Here is an 18,777-nt window from a genome sequence, read left to right on the forward strand (position 1 = left end):
CATCCTGGAGCCTCCAATTTGTAAAATCCAACATTTGTTGACCTTTAAAATGATTTTATCTACTTGCACTCTCACAGACATAGCTCCTAAGTCTCTGTATTAATCATATCCTTTGGTTTTGCTGTTGAATGCACACTCCCATCCTTTGTTCTTCCACAAAATGCAATACCACACGTGCTCACATTAAATTGCCATTTGTCATCCTTAAAAGCCCTCCTCTATTTATCTAAACTCCTTAATTACACATTAGTAAACTTTTAAAAACCACACTCTCTAAGCTCAAATCACTTGCACACATCAAGAACAAGCATAGATTCAGCTGACTTCCATCGTACACTACTTCCAACTCTCATAACCATGTAATATCCAAATACTATAAACCAACTTTTGATCCATGCTGCTACATCTCCTCATATATGGGACTGAACTTTTTGCAGAAGTCTTGACACATTAACAAATGCCTTCTGAATATCCATTTACACTACAACCTTATCTGTGTTTTTTTTAAACCAAACAACTCAATAAAAATCTCAACATGAGCAAATCTATACTGCTTTCCATTACATTTTTAAATATTCACTAACTTTATCTTGAATTTAGATTCTAAGAATTTGCTCCCAGTTTCATATCACAATTTGTATATCCAATAAAAAAAATCCAACCAATGCCCACATGACTTTCAAACTCTATGTCAACATGTTATTTAAGCTTATCCATCTTTTGTTCTGTTGATTACTTCCATTTTTTAAAAAAATAGTTGTCTCTAACAATTGTCCCAAATACTGCTCAAAGCCTTCTCATTTCTACTGTCAGTTATTTTGGACATGTTTATTGAAGTTCTCATCGGACTGTCATTTTGAAGCTCTCATATTACCATTATCTGCAAGAACTGAATATTTTCTTATCTCATGTTTCTCATCCACATTATACTTTGTATATTTCTTATGATTATTTGTTTGCCATAAGTTGATCGCATTGCTGTTTGCATCACTACTTATCGACAAAACTCAATTCTTGAATATTGCCAATTTTCACTTCACTGGAATATTCACAGAATCCAAGAGTACAAAAGAGACCCTTTTAGCCCATTGAGTCTGTACCATCAAAAATACACTACTACCAACAATAATCCCATAATCTTGAATGTGATGGCACTTCGGATATTCAGCCAAATAAATTTTAAAAGTTGAGGTTACATGACTCAACTACCCTCCCAGGCAGTATATTCCAGAATCTCACCACTCTCTGGGTGTATACCTTTTCCTCAAATTCCGTCTGAAGCTCCTGGCTTTCAATTTAAAATTATGAATTCCTTGTTGCTGACCAGTCTTATGGAGTGGTGTTCAGAACTGCAGACATACTGCAGCTCTAGCCTAATCAAATTTCTGTACAGCTCCAATATCGCCTTGTTCCTAAAACGTATGCCTCGATTGATAAAGGCTAGTGCCCCAATGGCTTCTTAACTATCATATTAACCTATGGACAAGGATCCCAATACCATGTTGTCTGAATTTCCTAGTAGTCTGCTACTCTGAGTACTCCTTGTTTATTCTTTTTTCCAAAGTGCATCACCTCACATTTATCACGGTTAAATTCCATCTGGCAATGATCTGCCCAATCTGTTTATATCTTACTGCAACCTAACACCTTCTTCTTCATTGTCAATCACCAGCCAATTTGTGCGTCATCTGCAAGCTTACTTATCATTCCCCCCACCCAACATTTTCATCTACATCATTTATCAATATCACAAATAATAAGAGACCCAGCACTGATCTGCATGGTACGCCACTGCACAATGGGCTTCAGTCACACAAACAGACTTCTACCACCACTCTGTCCTATGCCACTGAGCCAATTTTGGATCCAATTTGGCAAGTTATCTTTGACTCCCCATAAGCTATTACCTTCTTTATCAGCTTCCCACATGAGACATTGTCAAAGGCCTTGCTGAAAACCATAAACTATTATTTTATATTCTATCCATTTACTAGTGTCCTAATTTTGTTTACCAACTTTCTATTTGAGTTAATTTGGGCCACATTCCTTTTTCAGTCAAGAGGGCTCAGTTTTTACTTAGTAACCTTTTTTTCTGAAATTGTTCTCCTACAATCATCAGTTATTCTCCCTACTTTGGTCCCTTGAAAAGAAATCAATTGAACTTGAAACATGCTGAGCTAAGCAGAAACCAAAAGCCATTTGGGAAAGTATTCCCCAATTGCATTGTCATTATTCCAGTCTCTCTTAGGATAGATTAAAATCATCCACTGTTGTCCATTTATTCTTTGATCTCCCTAAACTATTTGCAGTTTGCCCTCATCTTCACTTTGGTGTTTTTTTTAAAATGCAAAATAAGATGTAAAATGTATACTCCTATGCTTAACTCTATCCATAAGCAGATTTCATCCCTCGCACTTTCCTTACTTTCTAGTACACTCATAGCATTCTTTAATAACAATCCAATCTCAACCTCTATTTCCAGTACTATTAGAGCAAACAATACTCAGTTCACATACAATGAGACTATGCTTGGGAAATGTCATTCTTGCAAGATGTTTTGCAGAGCAAGGGAAAGAGTTATAGTCATAGAGATGTACAGCATGGAAACAGACCCTTCGGTCCAACCCATCCATGCCGACCAGATATCCCAACCTAATCTAGTCCCAGCTGCCAGCACCCAGCCCATATCCCTCCAAACCCTTCCTATTCATATACCCATCCAAATGCCTTTTAAATGTTGCAATTGTACCAGCCTCCACCACTTCCTCTGGCAGTTCATTCCATACACCTACCACCCTCTGCATGAAAATGTTGCCCCTTAGGTCTCTTTTATATCTTTCCCCTCTCACCCTAAACCTATGCCCTCTAGTTCTGGACTCCCCGACCCCAGGGAAAAGACTTGGTCTATTTATCCTATCCACGCCCCTCATAATTTTATAAACCTCTATAAGGTCACCCCCTCAGCCTCCAACGCTCCAGGGAAAACGGCCCCAGCCTGTTCAGCCTCTCCCTATAACTCAAATCCCCAACCTTGGCAACATCCTTGTAAATCTTTTCTGAACCGTTTCAAGTTTCACAACATCTTTCCGATAGGCAGAAGACCAGAATTGCACGCAATATTCCAACAGTGGCCTGACCAATGTCCTGTAGAGTCGCAACATGACCTCCCACCTCCTGTACTCAATGCTCTGACCAATAAAGGAAAGCATACCAAACACCTTCTTCACTATCCTATCTACCTGCGACTCCACTTTCAAGGAGCTATGAACCTGCACTCCAAGGTCTCTTTGTTCAGCAACACACCCTAGGACCTTACCATTAAGTGTATAAGTCTAAGATTTGCTTTCCCAAAATGCAGCACCTCACATTTATCTGAATTAAACTCCATCTGACTGATTGAGGAAAGTTGGGAAGCCAAGTCAAACAAAATGAGAAAACTTACTCCATGTGATGCAAAGACACTGATGCAGATCAACAAGTCAACTCAATTCCTGGGAGACACAACAGCCTGGGTTGGGAACACTAGTTGAAAATTTTGATCAGCAAGACATGAGTAACAAATTAATAATAAAAGAGCAAAAGGCATAAACCAAGAAATGAACAGTGGAATCAGGGTGAGTCGGACAAAAATAACAATAACAATAACCATGCATATCACAAGTTGCGACAAAGGTTTACACATTGATAATAATAAATTTAGTGCAGTTGCAATATCCTAATAAAGTCACAACACCTATGAAATCACTGTAAAAATCCAGCTGCAAAGTAATTCTGGGACAATCATTAGATCCAAGACAGTCAATATAACTGATTAAATATAATTAACTCTAAACTCTCAATACATTAAAGTTACAACTTAAGCACTACATATAAATTGTTAAGTATTCACAGCTGGCTAGAAAGTACAGCATAAAAACATTTAGGGGTATTAGCAAGTGACAGGATCCTCCAAAACACACCTGATGCAAGGCAGCGTGCAGTGCCTAAGTTTAGCACAACTCGATTTGAAAGTTGCCGGATGTTTCTGTACGCTTTCAAGGACTCACCTTACATGGGAAAGGGATAGTGGAAGCCACTTTCTCCATGGCCAAGTTTCTGATGCTGGGGGTGAGAGGGCCCCTGCAAGTCGGGCAGCAGGAAAGTTTCTGCCGGCACTGGTTACATACCAGGTGTCCGGCCTGGCACTGCAGGATGGGCGGCAACACATAATCAAAACACACCGGGCACTCGAAGAGGGAAGTGAGTTCGGGCTGAGGCGGGCTGGATCCTCCCGCTGCTGCTGCCGCTGCCGCCGCTGCCGCTGCAGCCGCCACGGCCGCTGCTGCTATGGCTGGATTGCCGCTCCCTCCTCCTCCACCACCACCTCCTCCTCCTCCAGCACCACCACCACCACCTCCTGATCCTGATCCTGATCCTGATCCAGCCGCTGCCGCCGCCACAGCCGCCGCCGCCGTGTGTTTGCCCGCTTTCCCGCCGCCGGCTGACGATGGTCGGCTCATGGCTAACGACACTCCAGCCGTTAATGCATTCAAGAGAGCGGCGAGATCGAATCACTCTCAAAAACACAAGAACAAATCCAAAACAAAAATCCCCTTTCTTAAACAGCGCTGCAGGTCGCACAGCCTCGTCCTTTCCTTGTTATTAACGCCATTATTATTATTATTTCTGAAGGCAGCGTCCCATCTCACGGTCGTGCGTCAACATGGCGACGGCGCCTCACCGTGCAACCGAAACCGGAGGGGGCGGGGCACGGCCCCCCTCTGTTACTACAACCAATCAGAATCACTCTCGCTGAACAACAGTGTCTCTGAATGGCTCGGAATGGTGAAGAGGTGGGCGGCGACGTTTGGAACGGCCCGCCGCGCACAGCCCTCTGGGGGTTGAAGTTCATGAGGAGCAACCTCGCTTTTCATTGGTTCCGGGGACCGACATGAAAGGACTCCAACTCACAGAGTGCATGATATAATCGCCGCGGCCGCTCCACGTTTTCGACATTGTTGTCATGTGCGATTCTTTGACCCTTTTCTCATTGAAGTGACAGTTGAGGGACTTTGTGGTGCAGTGTAGTGTCCCCTGTTTTAAGTCCCACCTGCTCCAGAGGTGTGACATAATAACTCTAAACAAGTCATGTGTAATATCCATCACTTGAAGTGACGGATGATTAGGTGTTGCTGAATTTTAAGATAACAGATCTTTTGTGGAATAACGATTATAGTATAAAATAATGTAACGATTAAAACTTAAAACTGATTTATTTTGCTAATAGTGTTTAAAATGTCAAAGAATCCTATTATTGTAGTAAATAAACTCCGCACGTAGAGAAAACGTATATGTGAATGTCAGTTATTGGCACAGTTTCAGTCATTTTTTTATTGCCAGTATTTTCTGTTACTTTTTTTCCAACAGTATTGGAGTTTATCCGTGTAAATAATCAGTCATTTGGGGTAAGACTGCAATTTGTTAATCAGATCTGTGTGTACCCTTGCCTCTGATTGTGTATGAACATGAGAGTCAAAGACTATTTTTAAACGAGTAAATGGTTTTTGAGATTAGATCGCTATTTCAGAAATAAGACATTACCAATTAACTGCTTAAACTGAAGTCTTTAAAAAAAAATCTTCAAAGGAATTTTCTGGCTTATGTCTGGAGAGAATCTTCATGTTTATTTAATTTGCAATGGTTTGTAGCTGTGTTGTATAAGACGAATGTTGTCCAATGTTTGGCTTTGTTGGAACATTCTGAGAAATCTTGTAGGTTGGAATAAAGGTGTGATGAGTTTTACTAATCATTTTTAAAGAAGCTACACTGAAATTGCTGGCATTGATTGACAGACTCAATGGCCTCTTCTCTAATACAACTCCTATATTTTCAACTATTATAAAGTAATACAGGAGTTCAGTTTATTTGTGTGTGACACCATTATTTTGAAATTTTCAATGTGTTTTTATATCCTCCTTGGCCTCTCTAGCCCTACCATCCTTCAAGATTGTTTCTTCAGTGCTGGCCACCATGTCTTCAGCTGTCCAAGTGTTGAACTCTGTAAATCCCTCCCAATATTTCTTTGCATCTCTACCTGTGTGCTCACTTTTAAGAAGCTCCAAATTACCATCTTTGCCTGATTTCATATCTTTCCACTTGGTTCAATACTAATCTTTTATTTGATAGCACTTGTGAAGCATATTGGAATGTTTTATTAAGTTAAAAAGCAGTATATAAATACCACAGCAACAGCAACTTGTAGATATTCTCCTAATATCACACTAAGGCTGTTTACTGTGTCTTTTCTGCTGAAACTGATTTGAATAAAGGGAGCCCTGGAATCCCACAGCACTGGGGACTGGGCTGTTGAATCAGATAATCTTCGCTATTAGAACTTGTTAGAGTAGACTCATCCTCTGGCTGATATGCTGCTATGTATTAATCATTTCAACCAAAATAGTGACTGAAGTTAACAATAATGATATTGACATTGACATTGATCCATCTCACAGCTCCAGTCAATTTCAAATTCATTATTTCTACTGTAGATCAAGCAGCAGAGACATTGAAGAAATTGCTTCACAGTCTCAGGCTGCTCCTCTATTGGGACACAACTGGTAGTTTCAATGACTACTTTTGATGTACTGCTTTGACACTTGGAGAAAAGATGGATCTTGATCTTTCTACTGTTTATTAACACAGAGTCCAAGGGTTTCATCTCCAGGAACCAGTCTTCATATTGAACATCTTGGCCTCAGCAACAATTATTTCAATTCAGTCACAGAAAATATTTACTTTTTTTTGGAATATACCCTTCAATATCTGCATTAACACTTGGTTTCACATACCTGTCTCAGCAGTTGGTTATTAATACTGATTTCATTACATCTACCTCTGACCTCAAATCCAGTGTTACCCAATATTATTCTGTATTTTCCAGGCAATGTAAAGCATTCGTTCCTTAATCTAGCATTTCTTTATTTGCTTGCATGATCTGTGTCACTGGCTGGGCTGATGAAGGGCTTATGCCCAAAATGTGGATTCTCCTGCTCCTTGGTTGCTGCCTGACCTGCTGTGCTTTTCCAGCACCACACTTTTCGACTCAACATTTATCGCTGGTTCCTAATTGCCATGGATAAGGTGATGATGAGCTACCTTCTTGAACTGCTGCAGTCCTTAAGGTGTAAGAATGCCTACAGTGCTGTTAGGGAAGGAGTTCCAGAATTTTTACCCAGTAAAACTGAATAGTGATATAGTTCAAGATGGTGTGTGGCTTGGAGGGGAACTTGAAGGCTGTGGTGTTCTTATGTATCTGCTTCCATTGTGCTGCCAGGTGGTAGGGGTCATGGGTTTGGAAGATACTGTTGAAAGAGACTGGGTGAGTTTTTGCAGTGTGTCTTCTAAACACTGCTCCCAGTGGTTTAAAGAGGATATTGAAGGTGGCAGATATGATGCCAATCAAACAGACTGCTTTGTTCTGGGTGGTATCAAGCTGCTTGGGTGTTGAACTCATCAGGGCCAGTGGACAGTGCTTTATCACATTCCTGCCTTGTATTTTGAGGATGATGGACAAGCTTTCAGGAGTCAGAAGGTGAATTACTCACTACAGAATTCCCAGCCTCTGACTTCTTCTAGCCACAATATTTATATGACTGGTTCAGTTTAGTTTGTGGTCAATGGTAATTTTAAGGATGTTGACACTGGAGAACTCAGTGGTAATAATGCCATCAAATGTCAATGGGTGATGGTTAGATTCTGTCTTATTGGAGATGATAATTAGCTGGCAGTTGTGTGACATAAATGTTATTTGCCACTTATCAGTTCTATGTAGAACGTTGTCCAGGTTTGCTGAAGTTGAGCACCCCCTTATCAGGAAATTATCCACGTTGTCCTTAATATTTTCAGTCTCTGCTTTTGTCACATTTTTGAGGAAGGAACTTCCAAAGGTGTACAAAACTCTGAGAGAAAAGGAATCACCCCATCTCTGTGTCAAATAGGAAACTGTTTTAGTTTTAAACAATGACTCCTAATTCTAGATTCTTCCACAGCAGGAAACATACTCTCCCCATCTACCCTATCAGGACCACATAGGATCTTATATGTTCCAATCAGGTCACTTCTTGCTCTTCTAAACTCCAACAGAAACAAGCTTAGCCTGTCTAAACTTTCCTCATAAGGTAACCCATCTATTACTGGTATTAATCTAGAGAACTTTCTTTGAATGCTTCTGATGCATTTACATTCTTCCTCGAGTAAGGACACCAGCACTGTAAACAGTACTCCATATGTAGTCTCATCAAAGCCCTGTAAAACTGAAGCATAACTTTCCTAATTTTGTATTCAGTTCCTCCCACACTGAATGATAATATTCCATTGACTTTCCTTATTAATTGCTGTATCTGCATACTAAACTTATGCAATTCACACACGAGGACACCTCGATCTTTCTGCCTCTCATAGCTCTGCAATCTCTCACCATTCCTTTTTATTCCTGCAAAATGTACAATTTCACAATTTCTCATGTTATACTCCCATTTGACAGATTTTTACACACTCACAACTTATCTGCCTTGTTTTACCCTTCTTACATTCATCACAATTTGTCATACCAATTTTTTGTCATCAACAAATTTAGCGACCTTCATCCAAGTCATTCATATAAACTAAAAAATGTTGCAGCCCCAGCACCAATCCCTGTGACACACCACTCATTATATCTAGCCAACTAGAAAAAGACCCATTTATGCCTTCTCTGTTTCCTGTCAGCCAGCCAAGCTTTTATCCATGGCAATATGTATTCCATTGCTTCAAATATTCCTCAGGCAAGGACCCCTGAGTCGTTATGATTCCAAACAGTGTTATAGTACCAGCTGTTATTATTACTGGTCAAATCAGACCACAGACTGAAATCTGGCATGATGGAACTATATTTATTTGTTTTTATTTAACAAGGTTTTCTTTACTTAAACACAAACACACAATGCTGCAGATTTGGTTTTAACAATAAAACAGAAGTTTATGATACAAAAGAAAAACTAAAATACAATAAACCAAGTTATTTACTGTATACACAACACAATTTCAAAGATTTCAAAACTTACAGCACAAATACAATCCCATCTACTCAATCACCATCACTTTACAATCCTCATGCCAGAGAAAGTTCACTTCTCCATCACATCTATAATTCACAGTCTTGAGAGTTTGTTTTGCTTCTTCCTTGATTAATCACACAACTGAGCATAGAAGTTCTCATTTTCAACTTTGAATAACGCCTTCATGGTTCTGACCAAACATTTATCTTCTAGAAGTCTCAAACTAAAATGCTTACACCAAAACTACCTTCCCTTACCATGTCTCCTAAAATACTGGTAGGTTAATCATGAAACACCCATACACACAGATCAAAATTCACAAGCCACTAAGCAAAATCAAATACATGATATTATAATAAATATAAATCACAGATCTTAAATCACAACAGAATAACCTCAAATGTTAATGTTCCTGGGCAAGGAAGGCTGAACTGGTTACCCTTTTTACTTAAGTCCCTCTTTTGGTTGGTCACAACAAAGTTAATTTAAACAGGATTTCTTCCCTTGTGAGTTCCTCTTCCCAATTCAAATATATTTATGCTTTGCTACTAAATTTAAGAAAATATAATAAAATGTGACACACATACATACATTAAAAATGTAAATTGAATGGAAAGGTAATAATTAAAGAGATTTGCAAATCAGTTTCTGGTTTCCATTAAAAGTAGTTGGTGAAACATTGCAGTTAGTAAGTTGGACAATCCTGGTCATGCTGACCTTGGTAATGAAGCAGCTGATTTGAGGATTCTTGGATTTGCAAGTTAGCTGACAGGTTTTTGTCTTTTCTCATTTTCAAGTGATGTTACTGGCATCCAGCATTGAAAGCATGAGAGAATCTCATCTACAGCAGCACAAGAGTATCTAATGTCTGACCTTCACATCACACTAGCTCATTAATATACACTGACCAAGAGTTGCAGCTGGTGTTTAACCCTTTTAATTCTATATCCCTGGAAGAATAGTCCATGACTGTTCACCCTGCTGACATATGATTGTGCAGTGATGCACAGGTAGAATCATATCATCAAGTTCGCTGATGACATGACTATAGTGGGTCTCATCAGGAGGAACAAGGAGTCAGCATGGAGAGAGGAGGTGCAGTGGTTAACAGACTGGTACAGAGCTAACAACCAACCCACTTTGAATGTAGATAAAATAAAGAGATAGTTGTTAACTTCAGGAGGGCACGGAGCAACCAATCTCTGCTGTATTTCGATGGCTTCTCTGTAGAAAACATGAAGAGTATCAAATAGCTTGGCATCCACCTGGTGGAGAATCTCACCTGTACCCTCAACACTAGCTCCATAACCAAGAAAGCCCAGCAGCCTCTCTACTTTCTGCATATACTAGGGAAAGCACACTTCCCACCCACCATCCTCACCATATTTTACAGTGGGCTCATTGAGAGTACCTTGAGCTGCTGCATCACTGCCTCATTTGGGAGTTGCACTATCTTGGATCATAAGACCCTACAATGGATAGTGAGGACAGCTGAGAAGATCATCGGGGTCTCACTCCCTTCCATTGCAGACATTTACACTACACACTGCATCTGAAAGGCTAAGAGCATTGTAAAAGACCCCACATACCCCTCACTCAAACTCTTCTCCCTCCTGCCACCTGGCAAACGATACTGGAGCCATTTGATCTCTCATGGCCAGACTGTGCAACAGTTTCTACCCCCAAGTTATCAGGCTCCTTAACACAGCATAGTCCATCTGAAATTCTTTACAAGACTTCAAATTGCTGCTGGAACAATGTCTATTAATTATCATTCTTTTATTACACTGTAATTTGTGTGTTTTGCACTTCTTATGCTCGTTATACTGCCCTTTGTATGATCGTGTAATTTGTGCTGTCCACGTAACATCTTGGTCCTGGAGAAATGCTCTCTAGTTTTTTTTACACTATCAGTTGTATATGGTAGAAATAACAAATAAAATCTACTCTCTTTCTCTCTCTCTCTCTCTCTCAATAACATAGAAACATGTCTATTGTCCGGGACCTATTGCACAATAATAGATGAAGTCCACCAGGATTCAGTAACTTGTCACCCCACAGCTCAAACAGATTGCTCAGTGCAGCTTTCCTGGTGATTGTAATTTTCTTGAGTTCCACCCTGCCTTTCATTTCCTGGCATAAAGCTATTTCTATGATGTTACTTATATCCTCTCTAGTGGAGACCATTACAAAATATTATTCAATTAATTTACATCTTGTTATTTTCTATTCCCCAGTTTGACTGAATGCTTCCTTCTTTGATTCCTTTTTTAAAAAAAATTCTAGAAGCTCTTGCTATCTGTTTTTATATCTCTAACTAGCTTTCAGTCATACTTTATTTTTTTCTTCCTTATTAACCTTTCAATCATTCTTTACTGTCCTTGATATTCTGATCAATTCTTGGCTGGTCAACATCTTTGCAAAATTAGATGCTTTTTCTTTAAGTTTGATACTATCTTTAGCTTTTTTAGTTAACCATGGATAGTGGGTCTGCTCCTTGGAAGTTTTCTTTCTCATTTGCGTATATCTATTGTGTATATTCTAAAATAGCCCCCGAAACATCCATCATTAGAATCCAATAACCCATCCCTTAGTCTAATATCCTCATCCTCAATGATAGAAGTGGCCAGCGCATCAGTGTAAGGATAAAGCTGAAGCATTTGCAGCAATCTTCAACCAGAAGTGCTGAGTTCGATGATCCATCTCAGCCTCCTCCAGAGGTCCCCAACATAACAGATACCAATCTTCAGCCAATTTGATTCACTCCATGTGACATAAAGAAACGGTTGGAGATACTGGATAAAAGTTCATGGGGTAGCATTAGAGTAAATGGAAAATTGGCCAGATGTCAGGAAACAGGAAGTATGCATAAATATGTTCTTGTTTGATTGGCAGGATGTGACAAGTGAAGTCCTGCAGAGATTTGTGCTGGAACCATTTTACAACTAACATCAATAACTCAGATAAGGGAGGCTTTCTAAATTCACAGATGACACCAAGATAGGTAGGCTAATGTGTAGTGAAGAGTTTATCAAGAAGTTGTGGATCGATATAGATAAGTTAAGTGAATGCAAATAAAAAAACTGGTATAAGATGGGAAGCAGTGAAGTTATTCATTTGGTAGGGAGAATAAAAAAACAGAGTATTACATAAACAAAGAACGACTACAGAATTCTTAGGTGCAGGGGGATTTAGATATTTTAATGCATGAGTCACAAAATGTTAGTATTCAGGTACGGCATATAATCAAGAACTCAAGAAATGCTATCCTTTATTATGAGAGGAATTGAACAAAAATGTAATGTTATGCTTCCGTTATACAGAATATTCATGAGACCACATTTTGAATACTGTGTGTAGTTTTGGTCTCCTTATTGAAGGAAGATTGTAAATACATTGGAGCTTGTTTAAGGGAGATTTACTGGATTGAGACCTAGAATGAGCAGGTTGTTTTATGAGGATAGGTTGGGCAGGCTGAGCTTGATTGCCTGAAGTTTACAAGAATGCGGCCTGACTTGATTAAAGTATGTAAGTTGCTGAATAATCTTCGTAAGATGGATGTGAAACAGGTGTTTCCTGTTGTAGATGAGTCCAAAACAAAAGGGTATGATTTAAAAATTAGGGGTCATTCTTTAAGGATAGGGAGGGGACAATTTCTTTTCTCTCAGCGCGTTGTGCAACTTTGGAATCTTTGCCTCAGAAGGCAGTAGAGGCAAGATGATTGAATATTTTTAAGTCAGAGGTGGGTAGATTCTTGTTAGACAATGGAATCAGTTGGGGTAGATTGACACACTACGCAATCAGCCCCAATCTTATTGAAAGGGATCTTATTGTGGGATTGAATGGTCTACTTCTGCTCCTATTTGTGTTTGGATTTATCATTAATCCCATCATGTTGCATACGACCAGGTCTAGTATAACCTTGTCTTCAGTTGGCTCCAGAATGATTTGTTCTGGACAATTTCACAAAAACATTCTATGAGCTCCTGATCTTGACTATCTTTGTCCAACCAATTTTCCAGTCTATATATGTAGATTTGAAGCACCAGCAATTATCTTGTTACCTTTCTGACAAGCTCCCATTATTTCTTCCATTATACTTTTACCTACTGTTTGGTTACTGTAATGACCATCTCTGCTATCTCCCACTTTTCTAACTCTGCTACAGCACCCATCTCTCACTAGGACTCAGGATCTGCCACTCTCATATTGCATGCATATTCTTCCATTAATCACTCTCACCACCTCCAACTCACCAGTCTACTAACTCTGCATGTCCTCTAGCTTCCTAATTTCCCACTAGCAACACTTTACTACCTTTCTCCCACTTGCACCAACACTAACAGTTGTGCCAGTCATTTTCATCTCACTCAGACCCTCCCTTTGTCTCATTCCAGGAGAAAACACCCCACAAGTGGTTATAGAGTGTCAAGGTGGGTGGTAGGGTGCCTGACATTTGTCTCCATAACCCCTGTAATAGAAAATCCTTATCTTAGTTGGAGTGGACTATGACTACTCATGGTGATGCCTCCATGTCCCACCAACCACATAAGATTCTTTGTCAAGAACTGAACTTCTCTTCCATTACTGCTGCTGTGAATATATTTTTAAAATGCACAGACGTCTACTCCTATTTCACAATTCATTCCCTCTCTTGTCTTCTGCAGGCAGCAGCAGCATCCATAACACCTCTCCACTGAACAGACCAGACCTCTGCATCATCTCCTTCATAAGCTCTGATGAAGAAGCCACAGATTCCACAGAGGAAGCAGCAGCAAGGCTGCCTCCTGCACCCTCCACCAGCTCAGGTGCTGATGCCTTGGTGAGTACTTCAGCTAGACTAGAGCCTGGACCACATTCTAATGAGCACACCACATTTCTGCAGCTGGTTGAGGAAGAAATTTGCAAGTTCACTGGCATCCAGAGAATTGCCAGGCATGAGTCACTTGCTTAGGAGAGGACACTATGATGTTGACCATTAATAATTTCAGCCAATACAGAAATGGACACAGAAATGATGGACATGTTTGTCTGAGGTACATGGGAAACAAAATTGAAAGTTGGTGGAGTCTACCAAACACTGTGTACTGTACTGCCTCCAATCCGTGAGGATCTAGCTGCATCCTTGAACAGATTGGTGGTTGTCAATGGGAGCTTAAAAATATGTTGCTGGAAAAGCGCAGCAGGTCAGGCAGCATCAAAGGAGCAGGAGTATCGACGTTTCGGGCATAAGCCGAAATGTTGATTCTCCTGCTCCATTGATGCTGCCTGACCTGCTGTGCTTTTCCAGCAACACATTTTTAAGCTCTGATCTTTAGCATCTGCAGTCCTCACTTTCTCCTGGTTGTCAATGGAACCCAAGTCCAGCACACTCTGTCTGCAGGATACACTCACAGACTTGCACTCCATCGCTCGAACCATTAGTACTCAGCTGCAATGGGAAAGTGACAAGGGGACTGGATGATGCCAGAGACACCTAGTCAGAGGAGGAATCACATCCAGACCTTCCCTAAGTTTTTTCTCAGAACATTCCAGATGTGGCTGGTCCCACCACTTCAACCCTGTGGGATTTCAAGTTAAAAAGGGTGAACCTGCCTCTGGGCAGGACACACTCCAGACATCTGGGCCCCTTAGCCACAAATGACCCCAGGCAATATTACAGTGGTGCTGGAGAATCACAGCAGGTCAGGCCACATCCAAGGAGCAGGAAAAATCGACGTTTTGGGCAAAAGCCCTGCCCGAAATGTCGATTTATTTCCTGCTCCTCTGATGCTGCCTGACCTGCTGTGCTTTTCTCGCACCACTTTAATCTTGACTCTGATCTCCAGCATCTGCAGTATCCACTTCCGCCACAAATTACCCCGAGGTCACCCACCCAAGCTCCAAAGGCCAATGGACTCCACTTTAAGACACACACTCTCCACAAAAGCTGTGAACACCAGGACTGCACCTAGATGTGATGCGAGCAAAACAGAGAGATAAAACTCTGAGGGCAAATAGTTGGCATGAGTGAAATGTCACTGTAAAAACCTAATCACATTTGTAAATATATGTTCATTTTTTATCATCAGCTCTATGAGTTGATGTCACTTTTGCTTCAGCTTTTAAGAATGAAGGACTGGTCATGCTTTGTGCCACACCCCACTGAACTATAGCTTTCCTTTCCAAAGCACCTTAAATAATATGCAACTTTGACATAATTGGAGCATCAGATGTTAGAAACTTAAGTTTTTATTAAACAACAGGAAAAACATAAAGATCAAATCATTAAACTGCATTTGCAGTTAGGATTATACAATGAACGCTTGTGACAGCAGCATCAAAACATTTACAGTCAGTGAAAGATGACTTTATACAACTCAGTATCATTGAATAAGGTTCTTTTCGAAGTCCTGCCTGTATTTCTTTAGTTGTTGTGTTTCGAAGGTGCTGTTCCATTTGAAGAACAATCTCATTTTCTTACTCAGTAGATTTCTGCAGCTCCTACAAATCCTCATCATCCAGCACATAACTTCACTGTGCACTTTAGATGCCTGGAGCAAGGAATTCAAGAATTAAGTAGTGTCCTCAGCAACAAACTACCATGATCTAACTAGCCTCCAGATGTAAAGGGACCATCCCATGGTCCTTATTGGCCCCAGTGGAATTTGACTATAAGCCTTATCAGCAGTTAGCTTCACTGGCTTTAGTGAAGATTCAAAGTTGTTGACTGAAGTTTGCTAGTTTTCTCAGCATTCATTTGTAACTAAAATAAATTGAAGATATCATGTCCTATAATACTTGCAATATATATATATAGTCACATCATATGTGAAGAGATTTGTTACAGTATTATATAATAATTATAGATAAAATCGGTAACAAATTGAGTAACCTTTTGTACAAAAATAATCTGTTAGTCACGTGACCATACTAATGTATTTAACTAAAGCTGCACACTAAAAATAGTATTAAGCCATGTTCCTCAGCTATGTAAAATATTAGCATGTGATAAAATAAATAAATATTTAATTTTCTGATTGCTTACACACATCCATCAATTTAACATGAAATTTTTTAAACAAGGAGTTTTTAAATAGCAATTAATAAAGGTATAGTAAAAATGCATTAGGGGCAACAAAATGTTTACTAAATGTGGAGTTGATTCTTCCTGGCTTAATGAGTAATCCAGTAAATGTTAGTATAATATAAAGAACCTTGAGAGCGGAACAGGTCTCCATTCATACAGCGCTGCCCTTAGGACCAGCACAAGACCTCTGGCTTCTTTCACTATCACATTAAGAGAGACTAAGTACCCTACAACTTACTGCCAGGTGCAGTATGTTATTTCCTTTATAACATTAATGCATTTCCTGTGCAATTACTGGTGGAAACTTTTGGCAGGTAACCTTTTTTTAAGAGGAGAGGTATGTGAAAGTAGAATGTTTCCAAGTTTGAAACATGAATGGTATTGACTGGTAAAAATTTTCCAGACTTTTCAAAAAGTGACAGAAGCTTTGTACTGTGGACACATTTAAAGGCTGATGCTTTTATACTCAAGAATTTTAATGTAATGGTAATTGTAATAATTATATTATTGTTTACATTTAAATAAAACAGTGTCAAGTCAAGCAAAGAGTAATGAAAATTTCTGTCATTAACACTTCATTTGACACTGAATATGGACAATGCTATGAAATAACTCTTCAGAATGATAGTTTCTGGAGTCTGTTCCAAGGGAGTGATTGAGATGATATTAATAAATCATTCAATCTTGCATTATGCTGCATCTTAATTCTTAACTTGTTGCAGCTTTTGTCACATAATTCATGTTGTATTAAAAAAAAATTAAAGGTAATGTAATTTCAATGGAAACAAAAGATTTTATATGAGCAACAACGTATTTAAAGTTACATGACTTCTTGGTTTTCTTACTTAGGTCTGGATTTTTCCTGAGCCAACATAAGTTGGAATCCTTTTAAGATGACCGGCTGTATCAATTCTGGGTTCCTGACCCCATTCTACAAATTTCTAATTTTCAGAAGTGGCTTTCAAGGCTGTCATCTGGTTCAGATCACAAAATCTTGGCTGAGAGCCCTGACATCTATTGCTCTGTTTGAGCACCTGATCCTCTGCTTGATTGGTATCTTTGGCCACCTGATTCAGCTTTCAATTTCACAATATTTATTTACACAGTTAAGAGGTTTGAAATGGTTGCAGTTTCAGCTTACTTTAAAAAGGTCTGGATGTTTGATACTTTTGCTGGGTTGTAGTGAATAGGAGATATTCAATGTATTAGAAAGTTATTAATGACTTACATTTTAAAAAAAAAATGTTTTAACAGACCCTGCTGCCATGACAGCATTCATTGCTTCTATACAGCATGTGATGGGGGAATGAGCATGGAGGTGACATGGCCTTGCTGAGAAATATCAGAGACTATAGTGATTTGGTAGGAAGTGGGATTGTGCAAGGCTGAGGTGATGTGAGAGCTTGAGGGCCTTTCTGTTTTTATTGTAATTCAATCGAAGTGCCATATATCTGAGGTGGGCCTACTAAACAGGCCCCCTCTGGTCTCGGGAGAAAGTGAGGACTACAGATGCTGGAGATCAGAGCTGAAAAAGTGTTGCTGGAAAAGCGCAGCAGGTCAGGCAGCATCCAAGGAGCCTTCCTGAAGAAAGGCTCATGCCTGAAATGTCGATTCTCCTGCTCCTTGGATGCTGCCTGACCTGCTGCGCTTTTCCAGCAACACTTTTTCAGCCCCTCTGGTCTCAGCTGCACCTGAAGCTGCCTTTAAATATTTTCCAAGGTCAGTTGTTTTGACTGTCATCACTTTCCCACAATAAAAACCCCATTCCTGATGCAATTTCTTCCAGGGTGGGTGGGCTGTTTTTCAAATCCATCTACCCATGTCCAGGATGAAAATCCAATCCTTGCTTTCTAGGTTGATAGTGAACTAACATGAAAATATTGTTCAAACTTCAGGTGGTTTCTGTCAGACTGAAGATTCTATTTGTATAAATGTTAGTTTTGTCACCTAAAGAAAGAGACAGTCAAGATAACGAATAAAAAGTCTTGGGAGCCAAAGTGCCCTGGTCAATCCAGCATAATCCTTCAGGATCGTAATTGAAATCTGGGAGAACAACAACTTGCATTCATGTAGTTCCTTTAACACAGTAAAACACCCCAAGAAGCTTCACGTCAGTATTAGTCATCAAAATTTAAGACTGAGCCACATCAAAAAGTTTTAGAAAAATTAAAATCAACTTGCTAATTAACCATTGTTGGGAAGAAGGATTCAAAGCAACAATACAAGCTTCTTCCTGGGAGAGAGGAGATAACATTTCTTGACAACCTCCTGTCTTGTGACAAATGGGCAATTAAGACTGCCTGCAGGAGGGATGGCCTGAAGTAAAGGATAGCTGTTTTAAAGACAGCTAACACTGAATTTAACAAGGAACAGGTGATCTACTTCTAATAAGGTGGCAAGCTTCTGACTTGAGGACTCCAAAAGAGTAACCAATATTGGGGATGAAAGAATCTAAAGAAACATCAATAATGTCACACCACAAATTTGAAAGAGAAAAATGTATGAAGACCAATACAGGAACAATTCAGCAGCAGAACTTCAAAGAACAACACTGCACAAGGAATGGACCCTAGACACTCCGAGAGACAGAAACTGTTGTTGAAATCATGGCTAAATTCCACTATTAATCATGGA

General features: G+C 39.6%; 1 protein-coding gene and 1 long non-coding RNA gene across 2 annotated transcripts in view; one reads left to right on the forward strand and one right to left on the reverse strand.

Moving 5' to 3' along the window:
• Positions 1-4,716, reverse strand: part of siah2l (seven in absentia homolog 2 (Drosophila)-like) — a 56,949-nt gene extending 52,233 nt beyond the window's left edge. The window contains exon 1 of the mRNA XM_043704638.2: positions 4,047-4,716. Within this exon, the coding sequence (XP_043560573.1) occupies positions 4,047-4,499 (453 nt within the window). The 5' untranslated portion in view covers positions 4,500-4,716. The remainder of the gene's footprint in view (positions 1-4,046) is intronic.
• Positions 4,717-4,939: 223 nt separating this feature from the next.
• LOC122557202 (uncharacterized) lies at positions 4,940-17,665 on the forward strand. The gene is made up of 4 exons (XR_006313765.2): positions 4,940-5,100; positions 5,407-5,444; positions 13,742-13,896; positions 16,993-17,665. It is a non-coding gene; the product is annotated as an uncharacterized LOC122557202 (long non-coding RNA).
• The last annotated feature ends 1,112 nt before the right edge of the window (positions 17,666-18,777 follow it).

This window comes from Chiloscyllium plagiosum, unplaced genomic scaffold (assembly GCF_037043375.1).
Source record: "Chiloscyllium plagiosum isolate Xiang-an unplaced genomic scaffold, Cpla_swu_hap1 HiC_scaffold_11, whole genome shotgun sequence".
Lineage (NCBI taxonomy): Eukaryota > Metazoa > Chordata > Chondrichthyes > Orectolobiformes > Hemiscylliidae > Chiloscyllium > Chiloscyllium plagiosum.